This window comes from Lissotriton helveticus, chromosome 3_1, assembly GCF_964261635.1.
Source record: "Lissotriton helveticus chromosome 3_1, aLisHel1.1, whole genome shotgun sequence".
Taxonomy (NCBI): Eukaryota; Metazoa; Chordata; class Amphibia; order Caudata; family Salamandridae; genus Lissotriton; species Lissotriton helveticus.
The window spans coordinates 460,173,658-460,186,795 of record NC_136061.1 but is presented as its reverse complement, the minus strand read 5'-3'; the positions used below and the strand labels follow the sequence as shown (position 1 = coordinate 460,186,795).

The following is a 13,138-nucleotide window of genomic DNA, read 5'->3' as shown; positions in this document are numbered from 1 at the left end:
ATTGCCATGTAACATCTGTTCCCCACACATTATGGGACCCTGCACATTTTGAGTATGTGTACACATGTTCCTACAATGAGGTTTGGGGTATTGGGTCGTGACTGATATCACAATGTAACACTGTATGGTTCTTCTTTGTTTGATGTTTGTAACATATCAATAAAAATGTATTTAAAGAAAAAAAGTCTTTATATATTTTCCCTAAATTTCCTTATTGATTCATTTTTTAAGTGCACTGTATTTGTGGACAGTACAATTATTTCAGCTACATTTATACACATATAATTAAAAGTGTCTTTCTATATAGCCTTTTTTCCCTTGAGTGGTGTTTAATACTTTAGTAACTGGTCAGTGATATCAAAATCTTCTCGAACAAGACAGGACTGATGTTCCATATTTCATGGCAGATGTGCTTTATCTGAACAATCTTAGAAATGTAACAGTATTTAAGGATACATCTAAAACAGAATAAGCCATTATGCAGACCTGAACTACTAAGATGTGGCAGGCAAGCTTTTGATGATGGTTTATTTCAGTGTGGACAAGAGCAGGCAGACCTTGTTAGTTTGGAGTACAGTTAGGGTAACAACATCTATCTCCCGTATTGAAATTCAAGAACCCTGGCCACGAACAGGTATGTTGTGGTCTTCATTCTTCTCCCAGAGAACAAGAGTTAAAAAAACAAGACTGCAAGGACATTAAAATAAAAGCATTGAACAGTCTATTGGTCTAGCATTTGCCCAGAGTTACAGTGAATGGTCACCCTACCAAGATCTTACATAGAGTCAAGAGAAACAGTTGTTCGGTTCACTTACAGTAACCTCTCCATGGCTTGCTTCTCTCCATTTTCTTCCCTCAGCAGCTCCAGACTGGAGGTATGCCATCCAAGAGGTGTGAATGCCATGTCTTTTGATTTCTCCTCCACTCTTCGGTTAAACAGAGATTCTGTAATGTAGGAATGTGACATAGATCTGTATAAATCACAAAAGAACTGTTCTTTCTCATTTCACATGAAGTTCTAAGTCTACAGCTCAAGAGACCTACAACAAAAGATTGCCTTATCTGAGGAGAGGTCTAGACAAAAAAGGCTGTGTAACCCCCAAAGAGAAAGAACTTGTTATGTCTCTAAATATACACTGTCTAAACCTTCCGGTGACTACAAACACTTGGGTCAAGCAACCAGATTCAGTACCTACATGGTCAGTGTAAGAATGAATAAGTCACAAGGTGGTGTAGTCTTAATGTATTGCCTATATTGATAATGTTGAAAGAATTGAAATAAAAAGCGAAATGTTTACTATCTGAAAATTAAAGATGTTGGAGCTTATCCACTCCCATATACCAAACAAGCAATTTAGTTTGTCTTAAAGCCAGAAAGACCCATTTAAGTAAGATAGTGATGAGATCAGTGCAGAGCTTTTTGTAAAGTATTAGGAAAAGCTCATCTGTCATTTTGCAACTTCTGGGTAAAGAACAACTTAATTACTGTTTCATTACCTTTAATGAACGCGTCACTGATTAAAATCATCTGCTGTCCGGCATCATCAGAAATCAGGAATTCTGCAGAGGCAAGGGGTAGAGTGAGTGTGCACAGATTACTGTAATTTGCCAATGTGGTGTAAACCACTTCCCATGCAAGCAAGCACAATGTGCTTGCGCAATAACATACCAAAACACTTTTATTCGAATGCGTGGATAACTAACATTAGATGCATCAACTTTGTAGAATGTATGCATACTTATTGTCAGCTATAGCATTAAATATTGAGTGAGATACAACAGGGTTCTCAGAACAAAAAAAACACACATTGAAAAATAACTTTCACCGGTCTGCCTGTCCCTTATTGACTCACGAAATAAAAATATTTTCCAGAGAAAATTTTTTTACAATATTAATCCTTTACAGCAATCCATCATCTAGCCACAATGGATGTTCAGATTAATTAGAGCATACAAAAAGCAGGCACAGCACTTAACTCGTTCCTGGTGCTACGAACGACCGTTGGCCGTCGCGGTCCCACCCGTTTCTTCGAACGATCCGCACTGGCACATAACGTTCGAAGCAATTAACGTGTTAAAGAACAGTTGGCGGCAGAGTTGTATAATCTTTCCAATACCATCCCCACACCCACAGAGATACCAGTGCTTAATTTGTGCTGGTGCATTCCAGTGCTCAGCACCGGCACTAAATTGCCAGCACTGGGGCTTACGACTGTCTACCACATGGTAGTGGTGCCTGCCAATTTAGGTACGAGCACAACAACTTCTGTTTATTATTTAAATTTACATTTCCAATTATTAGTATTTGCTTCCAAAGCCATTCTTATAGCTTTGGGGGCCTGTAATAGTATGAATTGTAATAATTTTGTGATTATTAGTAGTGTGTTGATGCGGTCATTGGCTGTGCTGCCAGGGGCAACGGATGGTGCAGGCTCTAGTGTCCTTCTGTCGAGAGACCCTGGCACTAAGTTTTTTTTACAAATTAAGCACTGAGAGAAACCTTCCAAGATCCCCGTTCACCTGCCCATCTGAAAGTGTCAACAATGTAACGAGACTGGTGTTTGGGCTGTATGACTGAAAGAGTAGAAAGTGGGAGCAACAGTTATTAAAACAAGTAATTTGAACATAAAATAGGTACGCATTGACAAATCGAATAGATCTGTTGTTGGGTTCCAGCTTTTTTGCGTTGTCAACACTAATTTTGTTTTGTCATGGTTTTGTAGCACACTGGGAGCTATGGCTCATCTCAAATATAAAAGCAAATAATAAATAACACTGGCTAGATGTACAATAAATAATTTTAGTCACACATTGCCATAGTAGTTTCTGTCACTGAAAGCAACTACATTGTGTTCGGATGTCCTTCTTGCCACCACTTACAGCAAATATAGCCAATGGCTGAGGTGGACTGACCACTGTCCCATGCTGTATTCAGAGGATGAAAAATGTGTAGGACACAACAACAGACCAATGGATGAGGAGGGCTGGCTGAAAGCCCTTAGAAGCATAACACATAAATGAACATTTCATTTTAGTAATATCAAAAGGTCTAGCTATCGTCAGACTTAGAATGGTATCCAATGAATAATGTGTAGAGGAGTGTGCAGTAGTCTAAATGGCCATTTTACCGATTATATTCTGCTGGATATATATCTGGGCAGACAGATCAAGGATGACTACATGTATCACTTGTTCTGTGTATTACCTTCCTCCTCCGTCTTCCTCGTCACAGTCCTTACCAGTGAGCACACTGTGTTCAATGGACAGAATTCACACAAGAATTCAAATATGGCCTCACAGGAAATTCCGGTCATGTGACCTATAATGGTGGGCTAAGTCTGAACATTAGCCTGTTTTCTTATGTGTGTATTGATCAAGTTTACCCAGTTGAAGTAAGTCTGTTTTTGTATTCTTTTTTTGTCTTTTTTGTTCTCACTTTCTCTGTATGCTTTAGTGGCTATGTGTTATGCAGCGATCCCTGCTGAGCAGGGAGGCTGCTGCTGTTAATTGCCTCCTGCGCCGAGGGACTGGTAGGCAGTTGTACCCTGCTTAAATGAGGTCTTTGCTGCCACAGAGGGGCGTGCAGCTGATTTCTTTCTCTTATTTTAGGCTGCCTCTTGCGCAGAGCAGAGGTCGCTGGTTTCAAGTACTTCTGCTTCCTCGCGCAGAGCACTCGAGCGGTGGTCGGCTTTTGTAATGTACCGCGCTCCATTTAATAATGGTGCCTATATTTTGGCAGGGCTTCCCTGTTGCTAGGCAACAGATGAAGCGGAAATGGCTCCCTGTTTTAGCTGGTTCGCTCTCTGACACTTTGACAGGCACCGTGGAAGAGAGGCGAGCAACTAAGAGGCAGCACATGTCAGACTCAGGCTCTGGGGGGAAGGTTGCTGCATCCATCTCTAGGCAACCTAATGGAGTGAAGCTCAAGGTTCTTCAGGACATAATAAGAGAGTAGAAGCTTCCTTTTCGGCCAGGGAGGGCCTGCCTGCTCTAAAGGTACCTAATCGGTCACATGCCCTTGACTCCGATGTCTCAGATGATGACGAATATAGGGACACATTTATTAAAGGGAAAAATCTGTTTTAACTCATGTAAGGGGTGCTATTTCTGAGCATGGTCCCAGCCCGAATAGGAGGATTTCTTCCCAGTACCGGAGGACGGAGCATGATATTCTGCCCATCCATAAAGCTTTTGATTCCCTATAAGCTGCTGCTTCAGTGTCTAGTTCCATTGTGGCTGCAAGGTGTCACACCTGGATGCGTTCTTGGAGGGTGGATAATGCACAGAAATCTCTCCTCAGTCACTTACTTTTTAATGGACCTAAGCTCTTTGGTCCCCAGCTAGAGGAACTTTTAAAGTAGTCAGTACAAGATCGTAAACGTCTGATGTCACTAAAGCCTCCTTTCAGAGTGAGAGAATTTCCATTCAAAAGGGCGTTTGGTTAATCCTGGTAAAATCCAAACCATCACCCTTTCGTGGTAGGGGACGAAGCCCTGGCACTACCACCAGCAATAAGTCCCGGAAAACTTCCTCCAACCCAACAGCAGCTTTCTACACCTCAAAAGCATGACTATCTGAGAATGGGTCAGAAAAGGGGGTGGTGATGAACAGAGTGCCTGAATTAAGCAGACCACTCTTACCCAGTCCAAAGATCAGGGCTTGATCCATCACCGTTTTTTAGCTCACTGCACCATCCCAGCTCAGAACTTGGCTATATGCAAATTAGTCTGTTCCTGTCCCAGTGCATGATGGGAACAGGGCAAACCAAACTACCAAGCCAATTCTTATACTGGGAAGGAAACAAGCTTCCGGGGACCGGTTTCTGCCATTTCAGGCGTCGTCGGCCCGGCTTGCTTGAATCCTGATGGTGCAATGAGCAAGGGACTCACATCTGAGTATACCCTTCCACGCTTATGGTGGACAAAATGATTCAGAAAAGGGGGTGGTGATGAACAGAGTGCCTGAATTAAGCAGACCACTCTTACCCAGTCCAAAGATCAGGGCTTGATCCATCACCGTTTTTTAGCTCACTGCACCATCCCAGCTCAGAACTTGGCTATATGCAAATTAGTCTGTTCCTGTCCCAGTGCATGATGGGAACAGGGCAAACCAAACTACCAAGCCAATTCTTGTACTGGGAAGGAAACAAGTTTCCGGGGACCGGTTTCTGCCATTTCAGGCGTCGTCGGCCCGGCTTGCTTGAATCCTGATGGTGCAATGAGCAAGGGACTCACATCTGAGTATACCCTTCCACGCTTATGGTGGACAAAATGATTCAGAAAAGGGGGTGGTGATGAACAGAGTGCCTGAATTAAGCAGACCACTCTTACCCAGTCCAAAGATCAGGGCTTGATCCATCACCGTTTTTTAGCTCACTGCACCATCCCAGCTCAGAACTTGGCTATATGCAAATTAGTCTGTTCCTGTCCCAGTGCATGATGGGAACAGGGCAAACCAAACTACCAAGCCAATTCTTGTACTGGGAAGGAAACAAGCTTCCGGGGACCGGTTTCTGCCATTTCAGGCGTCGTCGGCCCGGCTTGCTTGAATCCTGATGGTGCAAGGAGCAAGGGACTCACATCTGAGTATACCCTTCCACGCTTATGGTGGACAAAATGATTCAGAAAAGGGGGTGGTGATGAACAGAGTGCCTGAATTAAGCAGACCACTCTTACCCAGTCCAAAGATCAGGGCTTGATCCATCACCGTTTTTTAGCTCACTGCACCATCCCAGCTCAGAACTTGGCTATATGCAAATTAGTCTGTTCCTGTCCCAGTGCATGATGGGAACAGGGCAAACCAAACTACCAAGCCAATTCTTGTACTGGGAAGGAAACAAGCTTCCGGGGACCGGTTTCTGCCATTTCAGGCGTCGTCGGCCCGGCTTGCTTGAATCCTGATGGTGCAATGAGCAAGGGACTCACATCTGAGTATACCCTTCCACGCTTATGGTGGACAAAATGATTCAGAAAAGGGGGTGGTGATGAACAGAGTGCCTGAATTAAGCAGACCACTCTTACCCAGTCCAAAGATCAGGGCTTGATCCATCACCGTTTTTTAGCTCACTGCACCATCCCAGCTCAGAACTTGGCTATATGCAAATTAGTCTGTTCCTGTCCCAGTGCATGATGGGAACAGGGCAAACCAAACTACCAAGCCAATTCTTGTACTGGGAAGGAAACAAGCTTCCGGGGACCGGTTTCTGCCATTTCAGGCGTCGTCGGCCCGGCTTGCTTGAATCCTGATGGTGCAATGAGCAAGGGACTCACATCTGAGTATACCCTTCCACGCTTATGGTGGACAAAATGATTCAGAAAAGGGGGTGGTGATGAACAGAGTGCCTGAATTAAGCAGACCACTCTTACCCACTCCAAAGATCAGGGCTTGATCCATCACCGTTTTTTAGCTCACTGCACCATCCCAGCTCAGAACTTGGCTATATGCAAATTAGTCTGTTCCTGTCCCAGTGCATGATGGGAACAGGGCAAACCAAACTACCAAGCCAATTCTTGTACTGGGAAGGAAACAAGCTTCCGGGGAACGGTTTCTGCCATTTCAGGCGTCGTCGGCCCGGCTTGCTTGAATCCTGATGGTGCAATGAGCAAGGGACTCACATCTGAGTATACCCTTCCACGCTTATGGTGGACAAAATGATTCAGAAAAGGGGGTGGTGATGAACAGAGTGCCTGAATTAAGCAGACCACTCTTACCCAGTCCAAAGATCAGGGCTTGATCCATCACCGTTTTTTAGCTCACTGCACCATCCCAGCTCAGTACTTGGCTATATGCAAATTAGTCTGTTCCTGTCCCAGTGCATGATGGGAACAGGGCAAACCAAACTACCAAGCCAATTCTTGTACTGGGAAGGAAACAAGCTTCCGGGGACCGGTTTCTGCCATTTCAGGCGTCGTCGGCCCGGCTTGCTTGAATCCTGATGGTGCAATGAGCAAGGGACTCACATCTGAGTATATCCTTCCACGCTTATGGTGGACAAAATGATTCAGAAAAGGGGGTGGTGATGAACAGAGTGCCTGAATTAAGCAGACCACTCTTACCCAGTCCAAAGATCAGGGCTTGATCCATCACCGTTTTTTAGCTCACTGCACCATCCCAGCTCAGAACTTGGCTATATGCAAATTAGTCTGTTCCTGTCCCAGTGCATGATGGGAACAGGGCAAACCAAACTACCAAGCCAATTCTTGTACTGGGAAGGAAACAAGCTTCCGGGGACCGGTTTCTGCCATTTCAGGCGTCGTCGGCCCGGCTTGCTTGAATCCTGATGGTGCAATGAGCAAGGGACTCACATCTGAGTATACCCTTCCACGCTTATGGTGGACAAAATGATTCAGAAAAGGGGGTGGTGATGAACAGAGTGCCTGAATTAAGCAGACCACTCTTACCCAGTCCAAAGATCAGGGCTTGATCCATCACCGTTTTTTAGCTCACTGCACCATCCCAGCTCAGAACTTGGCTATATGCAAATTAGTCTGTTCCTGTGCCAGTGCATGATGGGAACAGGGCAAACCAAACTACCAAGCCAATTCTTGTACTGGGAAGGAAACAAGCTTCCGGGGACCGGTTTCTGCCATTTCAGGCGTCGTCGGCCCGGCTTGCTTGAATCCTGATGGTGCAATGAGCAAGGGACTCACATCTGAGTATACCCTTCCACGCTTATGGTGGACAAAATGATTCAGAAAAGGGGGTGGTGATGAACAGAGTGCCTGAATTAAGCAGACCACTCTTACCCAGTCCAAAGATCAGGGCTTGCTCCATCACCGTTTTTTAGCTCACTGCACCATCCCAGCTCAGAACTTGGCTATATGCAAATTAGTCTGTTCCTGTCCCAGTGTATGATGGGCCACTATAGGTGTGGCAGGGTATACTCAGACATGAGTCCCTTGCTCACTGCTCCATCAGGATTCAAGCAAGCCGGGCCGACGAGGCTGAAATGCCAGAAACCGGTCCCAGGTAGCGTGTCTCCTTTCTGGTGAAGAATTGGCTTGGTAGTTTGGTCTGCCCTGTTCCCATGATGCACTGGGCCAGGGACAGACTAATTTGCATATAGCCAGGTTCTGAGCTGGGATGGGGCAGTGAGCTAAATAACGGTGATGGATCAAGCCCTGATCTTTGGACTGGGTAAGAGTGGTCTGCTTAATTCAGACACTCTGTTCATCACCACCCCCTTTTCTGAATCGTTTTTGGCCACTATAGGTGTGGCAGGGTATACTCAGACATGAGTCCCTTGCTCACTGCTCCATCAGGATTCAAGCAAGCCGGGCCGACGAGGCTGAAATGCCAGAAACCGGTCCCCGGTAGCTTGTCTCCTTTCTGGTGAAGAATTGGCTTGGTAGTTTGGTCTGCCCTGTTCCCATGATGCACTGGGCCAGGGACAGACTAATTTGCATATAGCCAGGTTCTGAGCTGGGATGGGGCAGTGAGCTAAATAACGGTGATGGATCAAGCCCTGATCTTTGGACTGGGTAAGAGTGGTCTGCTTAATTCAGACACTCTGTTCATCACCACCCCCTTTTCTGAATCGTTTTTGGCCACTATAGGTGTGGCAGGGTATACTCAGACATGAGTCCCTTGCTCACTGCTCCATCAGGATTCAAGCAAGCCGGGCCGACGAGGCTGAAATGCCAGAAACCGGTCCCCGGTAGCTTGTCTCCTTTCTGGTGAAGAATTGGCTTGGTAGTTTGGTCTGCCCTGTTCCCATGATGCACTGGGCCAGGGACAGACTAATTTGCATATAGCCAGGTTCTGAGCTGGGATGGGGCAGTGAGCTAAATAACGGTGATGGATCAAGCCCTGATCTTTGGACTGGGTAAGAGTGGTCTGCTTAATTCAGACACTCTGTTCATCACCACCCCCTTTTCTGAATCGTTTTTGGCCACTATAGGTGTGGCAGGGTATACTCAGACATGAGTCCCTTGCTCACTGCTCCATCAGGATTCAAGCAAGCCGGGCCGACGAGGCTGAAATGCCAGAAACCGGTCCCCGGTAGCTTGTCTCCTTTCTGGTGAAGAATTGGCTTGGTAGTTTGGTCTGCCCTGTTCCCATGATGCACTGGGCCAGGGACAGACTAATTTGCATATAGCCAGGTTCTGAGCTGGGATGGGGCAGTGAGCTAAATAACGGTGATGGATCAAGCCCTGATCTTTGGACTGGGTAAGAGTGGTCTGCTTAATTCAGACACTCTGTTCATCACCACCCGCTTTTCTGAATCGTTTTTGGCCACTATAGGTGTGGCAGGGTATACTCAGACATGAGTCCCTTGCTCACTGCTCCATCAGGATTCAAGCAAGCCGGGCCGACGAGGCTGAAATGCCAGAAACCGGTCCCCGGTAGCTTGTCTCCTTTCTGGTGAAGAATTGGCTTGGTAGTTTGGTCTGCCCTGTTCCCATGATGCACTGGGCCAGGGACAGACTAATTTGCATATAGCCAGGTTCTGAGCTGGTATGGGGCAGTGAGCTAAATAACGGTGATGGATCAAGCCCTGATCTTTGGACTGGGTAAGAGTGGTCTGCTTAATTCAGACACTCTGTTCATCACCACCCCCTTTTCTGAATCGTATCTGAGAATGGGGATTACATTTAAAAGGATGTTCTGCACCGGAGAAAAGAATATTACCAACATAGCAGTTATCTAACTAGTAAAAGACGGATATTTTGTCCCTTCCACTGGAGTTTTTGTCACAAATCCCACTCCTTGGAATTCTCAAAAGCTTCATGGTCTTCAAAGAGGCATTTTCGATGATCTTCAGAGAGAGGCCATGATTCCAAACTCGGATAAACAAAGGGATCGGTGCTGCTACTCTCTGATGTTCCTGGTCCAGAGGTGCACAATGGATTTTCATCCGGTGCTCAATCTCATGACAGTCAATCACTAAATCCTCATCAAAAATTCAAAATGGGGAGACTGCTGAAGGTTTTGCTTCTTATTTCTCCTGGCTCCTTCTTGGCTTCCTTGGGCCTTTAGGATGCTTATTGTCACAATCCTGTATATCCTTGCGCACAGAAAGTCTTAAGGTTCTATGCATTGGGACAACATTTTCGGTTCTGTATCCGACCTTTTAGTTTGGCATCTGCCCCAGAGTCTTCAATAAGGCTTTAGCACCCTTGGTGGGGATTCTTTATTCTTCTGGAGTTTTACATTTTCCCTTACTTAGTTAACTGGCTGATTTCTGCTTCATCTTTCCTTAAGGGCCTGGAAGTTCTTCAGATGGCCAGATCATATTTGGAAGATAATGGTTTCACCCTCAACTTGAGCAAATCTCATCTTCTTCAGGGAAAAGAGCTTGCCGTCCTCGGGGCTCTATTCAACACGAAGGTAGGGTAGGTGTTTCTACCTCCTCGCCAATAACAAAGGCTTACGTCCCGTATTTGGGTTCTGCTCCAAGGTTCAGCAGTTCTAGCAAGAGAATGACAGAGTCCAAGAAGACATCGTATCGCTGTTTCTGGTTCCTTGGGCTCACAGACACCTCCTTCATCAGGTTCATCTCCTAGATCATTTGAGTTTGGCCTCGTAGACGTACAAGACATTGGTTCTAGTGCCGGCCCATCTGGTTGAGAAACTCCAGTGGTAGCTGCAGCCTTCAAATCTAAGCAATGGAGTTCCGTTGGAAGTTCCCACCTTCTTGATTTTGACCACAGATGCCAGTCTTTGGGGCAGTGGTATAACATTGGCGAAACATTCAAAATTCAGAATTACCTCATATTGGAAAGAACTGGCAGCTGTCTTCATGGCTCTTACAACCTTTGTACATCTTTTACGGGGAAAACCTCTTAAAATCAAGACAGACAACCAGGTGGCCTGTGCCTCTTAGAACCATTTGGTGTGTGTGTGGGGGGTTGGGAGGGCACCCGCTCTCCTCCCCTTATTAGCAGATCAGATAGGTGTGTGGGCAGAGGACAAGCTGTTGACACTATCTTACGCGAAAGGAGAGTATGTATGAGAATCAGCTGAGCCGCCACTCCCCTCCTCGGTCTTGATGTGTCTCTCTCCCCGGGTGTTTCAGGGGATTGTGGCTCGATTTGGGGCATCCTTGGGGCTCTATTTAACACGAAGGTAGGGTAGGTGTTTCTACCTCCTTGCCAATAACAAAGGCTTACGTCCCGTCTTCGGGTTCTGCTCCAAGGTTCAGCAGTTCTAGCAAGAGAATGACAGAAATGCCCTTCTGCCCCATTTCTGCTCCCTTCTCTCATGTCCGGGGATATGGTGGAAGGATGTAATGAATTTCCACTTGGCCTCAAGGTCTTCTTTTCGCATTTTCCCCCTTCACCCTGATCTGCAAGGTCTGGACAAAAATCAAAAGGGAGACTGTTGAAGAGCTTTTGGTGGTTCCAAATTGGTCTCCACAGCCATGATATTCTTTACTTCATCACTTTGCCATTGCTCCCCCTTAGATGTTGCAGTGCCCCCTCCTCCTCCCAGGTGTCAACACCTTTCAATTTAGAACTCAAGGAAAGCTAGCATCCTGCGGATTTATGAGAGACATTGGAAGAATTTCTCTTCTTGATGTGCATTCAGAGGTTTGTCTCCTGTCACTAGTGAAGGAGTTCAAGTTTTCGAGTTCTTTAGAGATGGGTTTCTTTTATGGTTGTAAGTATCCTCATTACGTAGCCAGTGGGCAGCTGTCAAGACATTTAGAGGTTCCTCTCTTCTGGAGTTTAAAACTCTGGCTTCTTGTTTGCTTTGTAGCTTTTTTCTTGCCCATGGTGATTCATGCCTTACAGAGGGACCTTTTGAGCCTCTGTTTCTTTGGTGTTTTTAACTCTCAACGTGTATTTTCTTGTTGCAATCACCTCTGGTAGCTGTTTGGGAGAGATAATTGCGTTACTGTGCCATCCACTTTATCTCAGATTTTTCCTAGTCGAGGTCATTCTTTGACCTGATCCTTACTTTTTGCTCAAGGTTTCCTCGGCTTTTCGCGTATCTCAAGGTATTGTACTTTCAGCCTTCTTTCCTTCACCATCACCCAAGGAGATCTTTCTTCATTCCCTGGATTTGATTAGAGTCCTTCTCATTTATCCGGAGATAACTGCACAGTATTGCAAGGTTAATTTTCTTTATATTACTTTTAGTGTGGCTAATAAGGGTTATTGTCCAACTACGTTCACTCTTTCTTGTTAAATACGGATGGGTATTTTCTTAGTCTTATAAAAAAATATCGGGTATGTATTTCCTAGGCAGTTCAGTGTAGATCGACCTGAGGAATGACATCTTCCCAAGCAGCCTTCAGGAGGGGCATAATTAAAGGACATCTGTGCTGCAGCCACATGGGTCTCGCGGCCTACGTTTATTTCCCATTTCAGGTTAAGAATGGGAGGGGTGATTATCTCAGATTTTAGTTCAGCAGTTCTATCCACTGCTCAGTAATCATGTGGTTATTTACAGTGGTTATTTTTTCAATAAATGTATGCATCTGCAACTCTGTTGGCAAGTTTTTTCTCTGAGGCTTTGGTAGATGCTCACTGCTAAGGACTGGGATGTGGAAGACGGAGGTGGAAGGGAATGACTTGATAACTTACCGTTAAACTGCATTACTCGGAGTCATAGTCTTCCTCATCACAGTCCTGAATAACGCCCTCCTGCCCTTGGGAGAACAGAAAAAACTGCAATGAGATTGTATTTGCTTTGATATTTCAGGATTATCTTCAGGCTTAGCCACCCTACATAGGTCACATGTCAGGAACTTCCTGTGAGGCAAAATTTGGTGGGGAAGTTTTTGTTTTACTTCCTGGGTGAATTCTGTCCATGGAACATGGAGTGCTCACTGAGAAGGACTGTGACGAGGAAGACTATAACTCGGAGTACCGAGATTACCGGTAAGTAACCGAATAATTATCAAGCCCTGTTTACATTTTTTTTTACCACATCCCTTCTCACTCCAACTACAATCCTCTTTTCCATTGGTCAAAAAAACCTGCACGTCGGAGCTAAATCAATGTTTTATCAACTACCAGGAATACAAAAAAAATTTAAAGGATTCCTCAATTACATAAACCTCAAAGATAAAGAACACAATTGAGCGGGCAATAGCAGCCTCGGCTGCCTACTTTCTATGCTCTTTTCTCCTGCAGTTAAAATTTATTTAGACAACTGAATGTTCTTTGCACGTTTCTTGTACAGTTAACCA

General features: G+C 45.3%; 1 protein-coding gene across 6 annotated transcripts in view; it reads right to left on the bottom strand.

Moving 5' to 3' along the window:
- Positions 1-13,138, bottom strand: part of PIKFYVE (phosphoinositide kinase, FYVE-type zinc finger containing) — a 2,266,845-nt gene that overhangs the window by 1,692,670 nt on the left and 561,037 nt on the right. For all 6 annotated transcript variants that reach the window (XM_078680343.1, XM_078680347.1, XM_078680342.1 and 3 more), the window contains 2 exons: positions 1,498-1,560; positions 816-945 (listed from right to left, as the gene is read on the bottom strand). In XM_078680343.1, the coding sequence (XP_078536469.1) occupies positions 816-945; positions 1,498-1,560 (193 nt within the window). The remainder of the gene's footprint in view (positions 1-815; positions 946-1,497; positions 1,561-13,138) is intronic.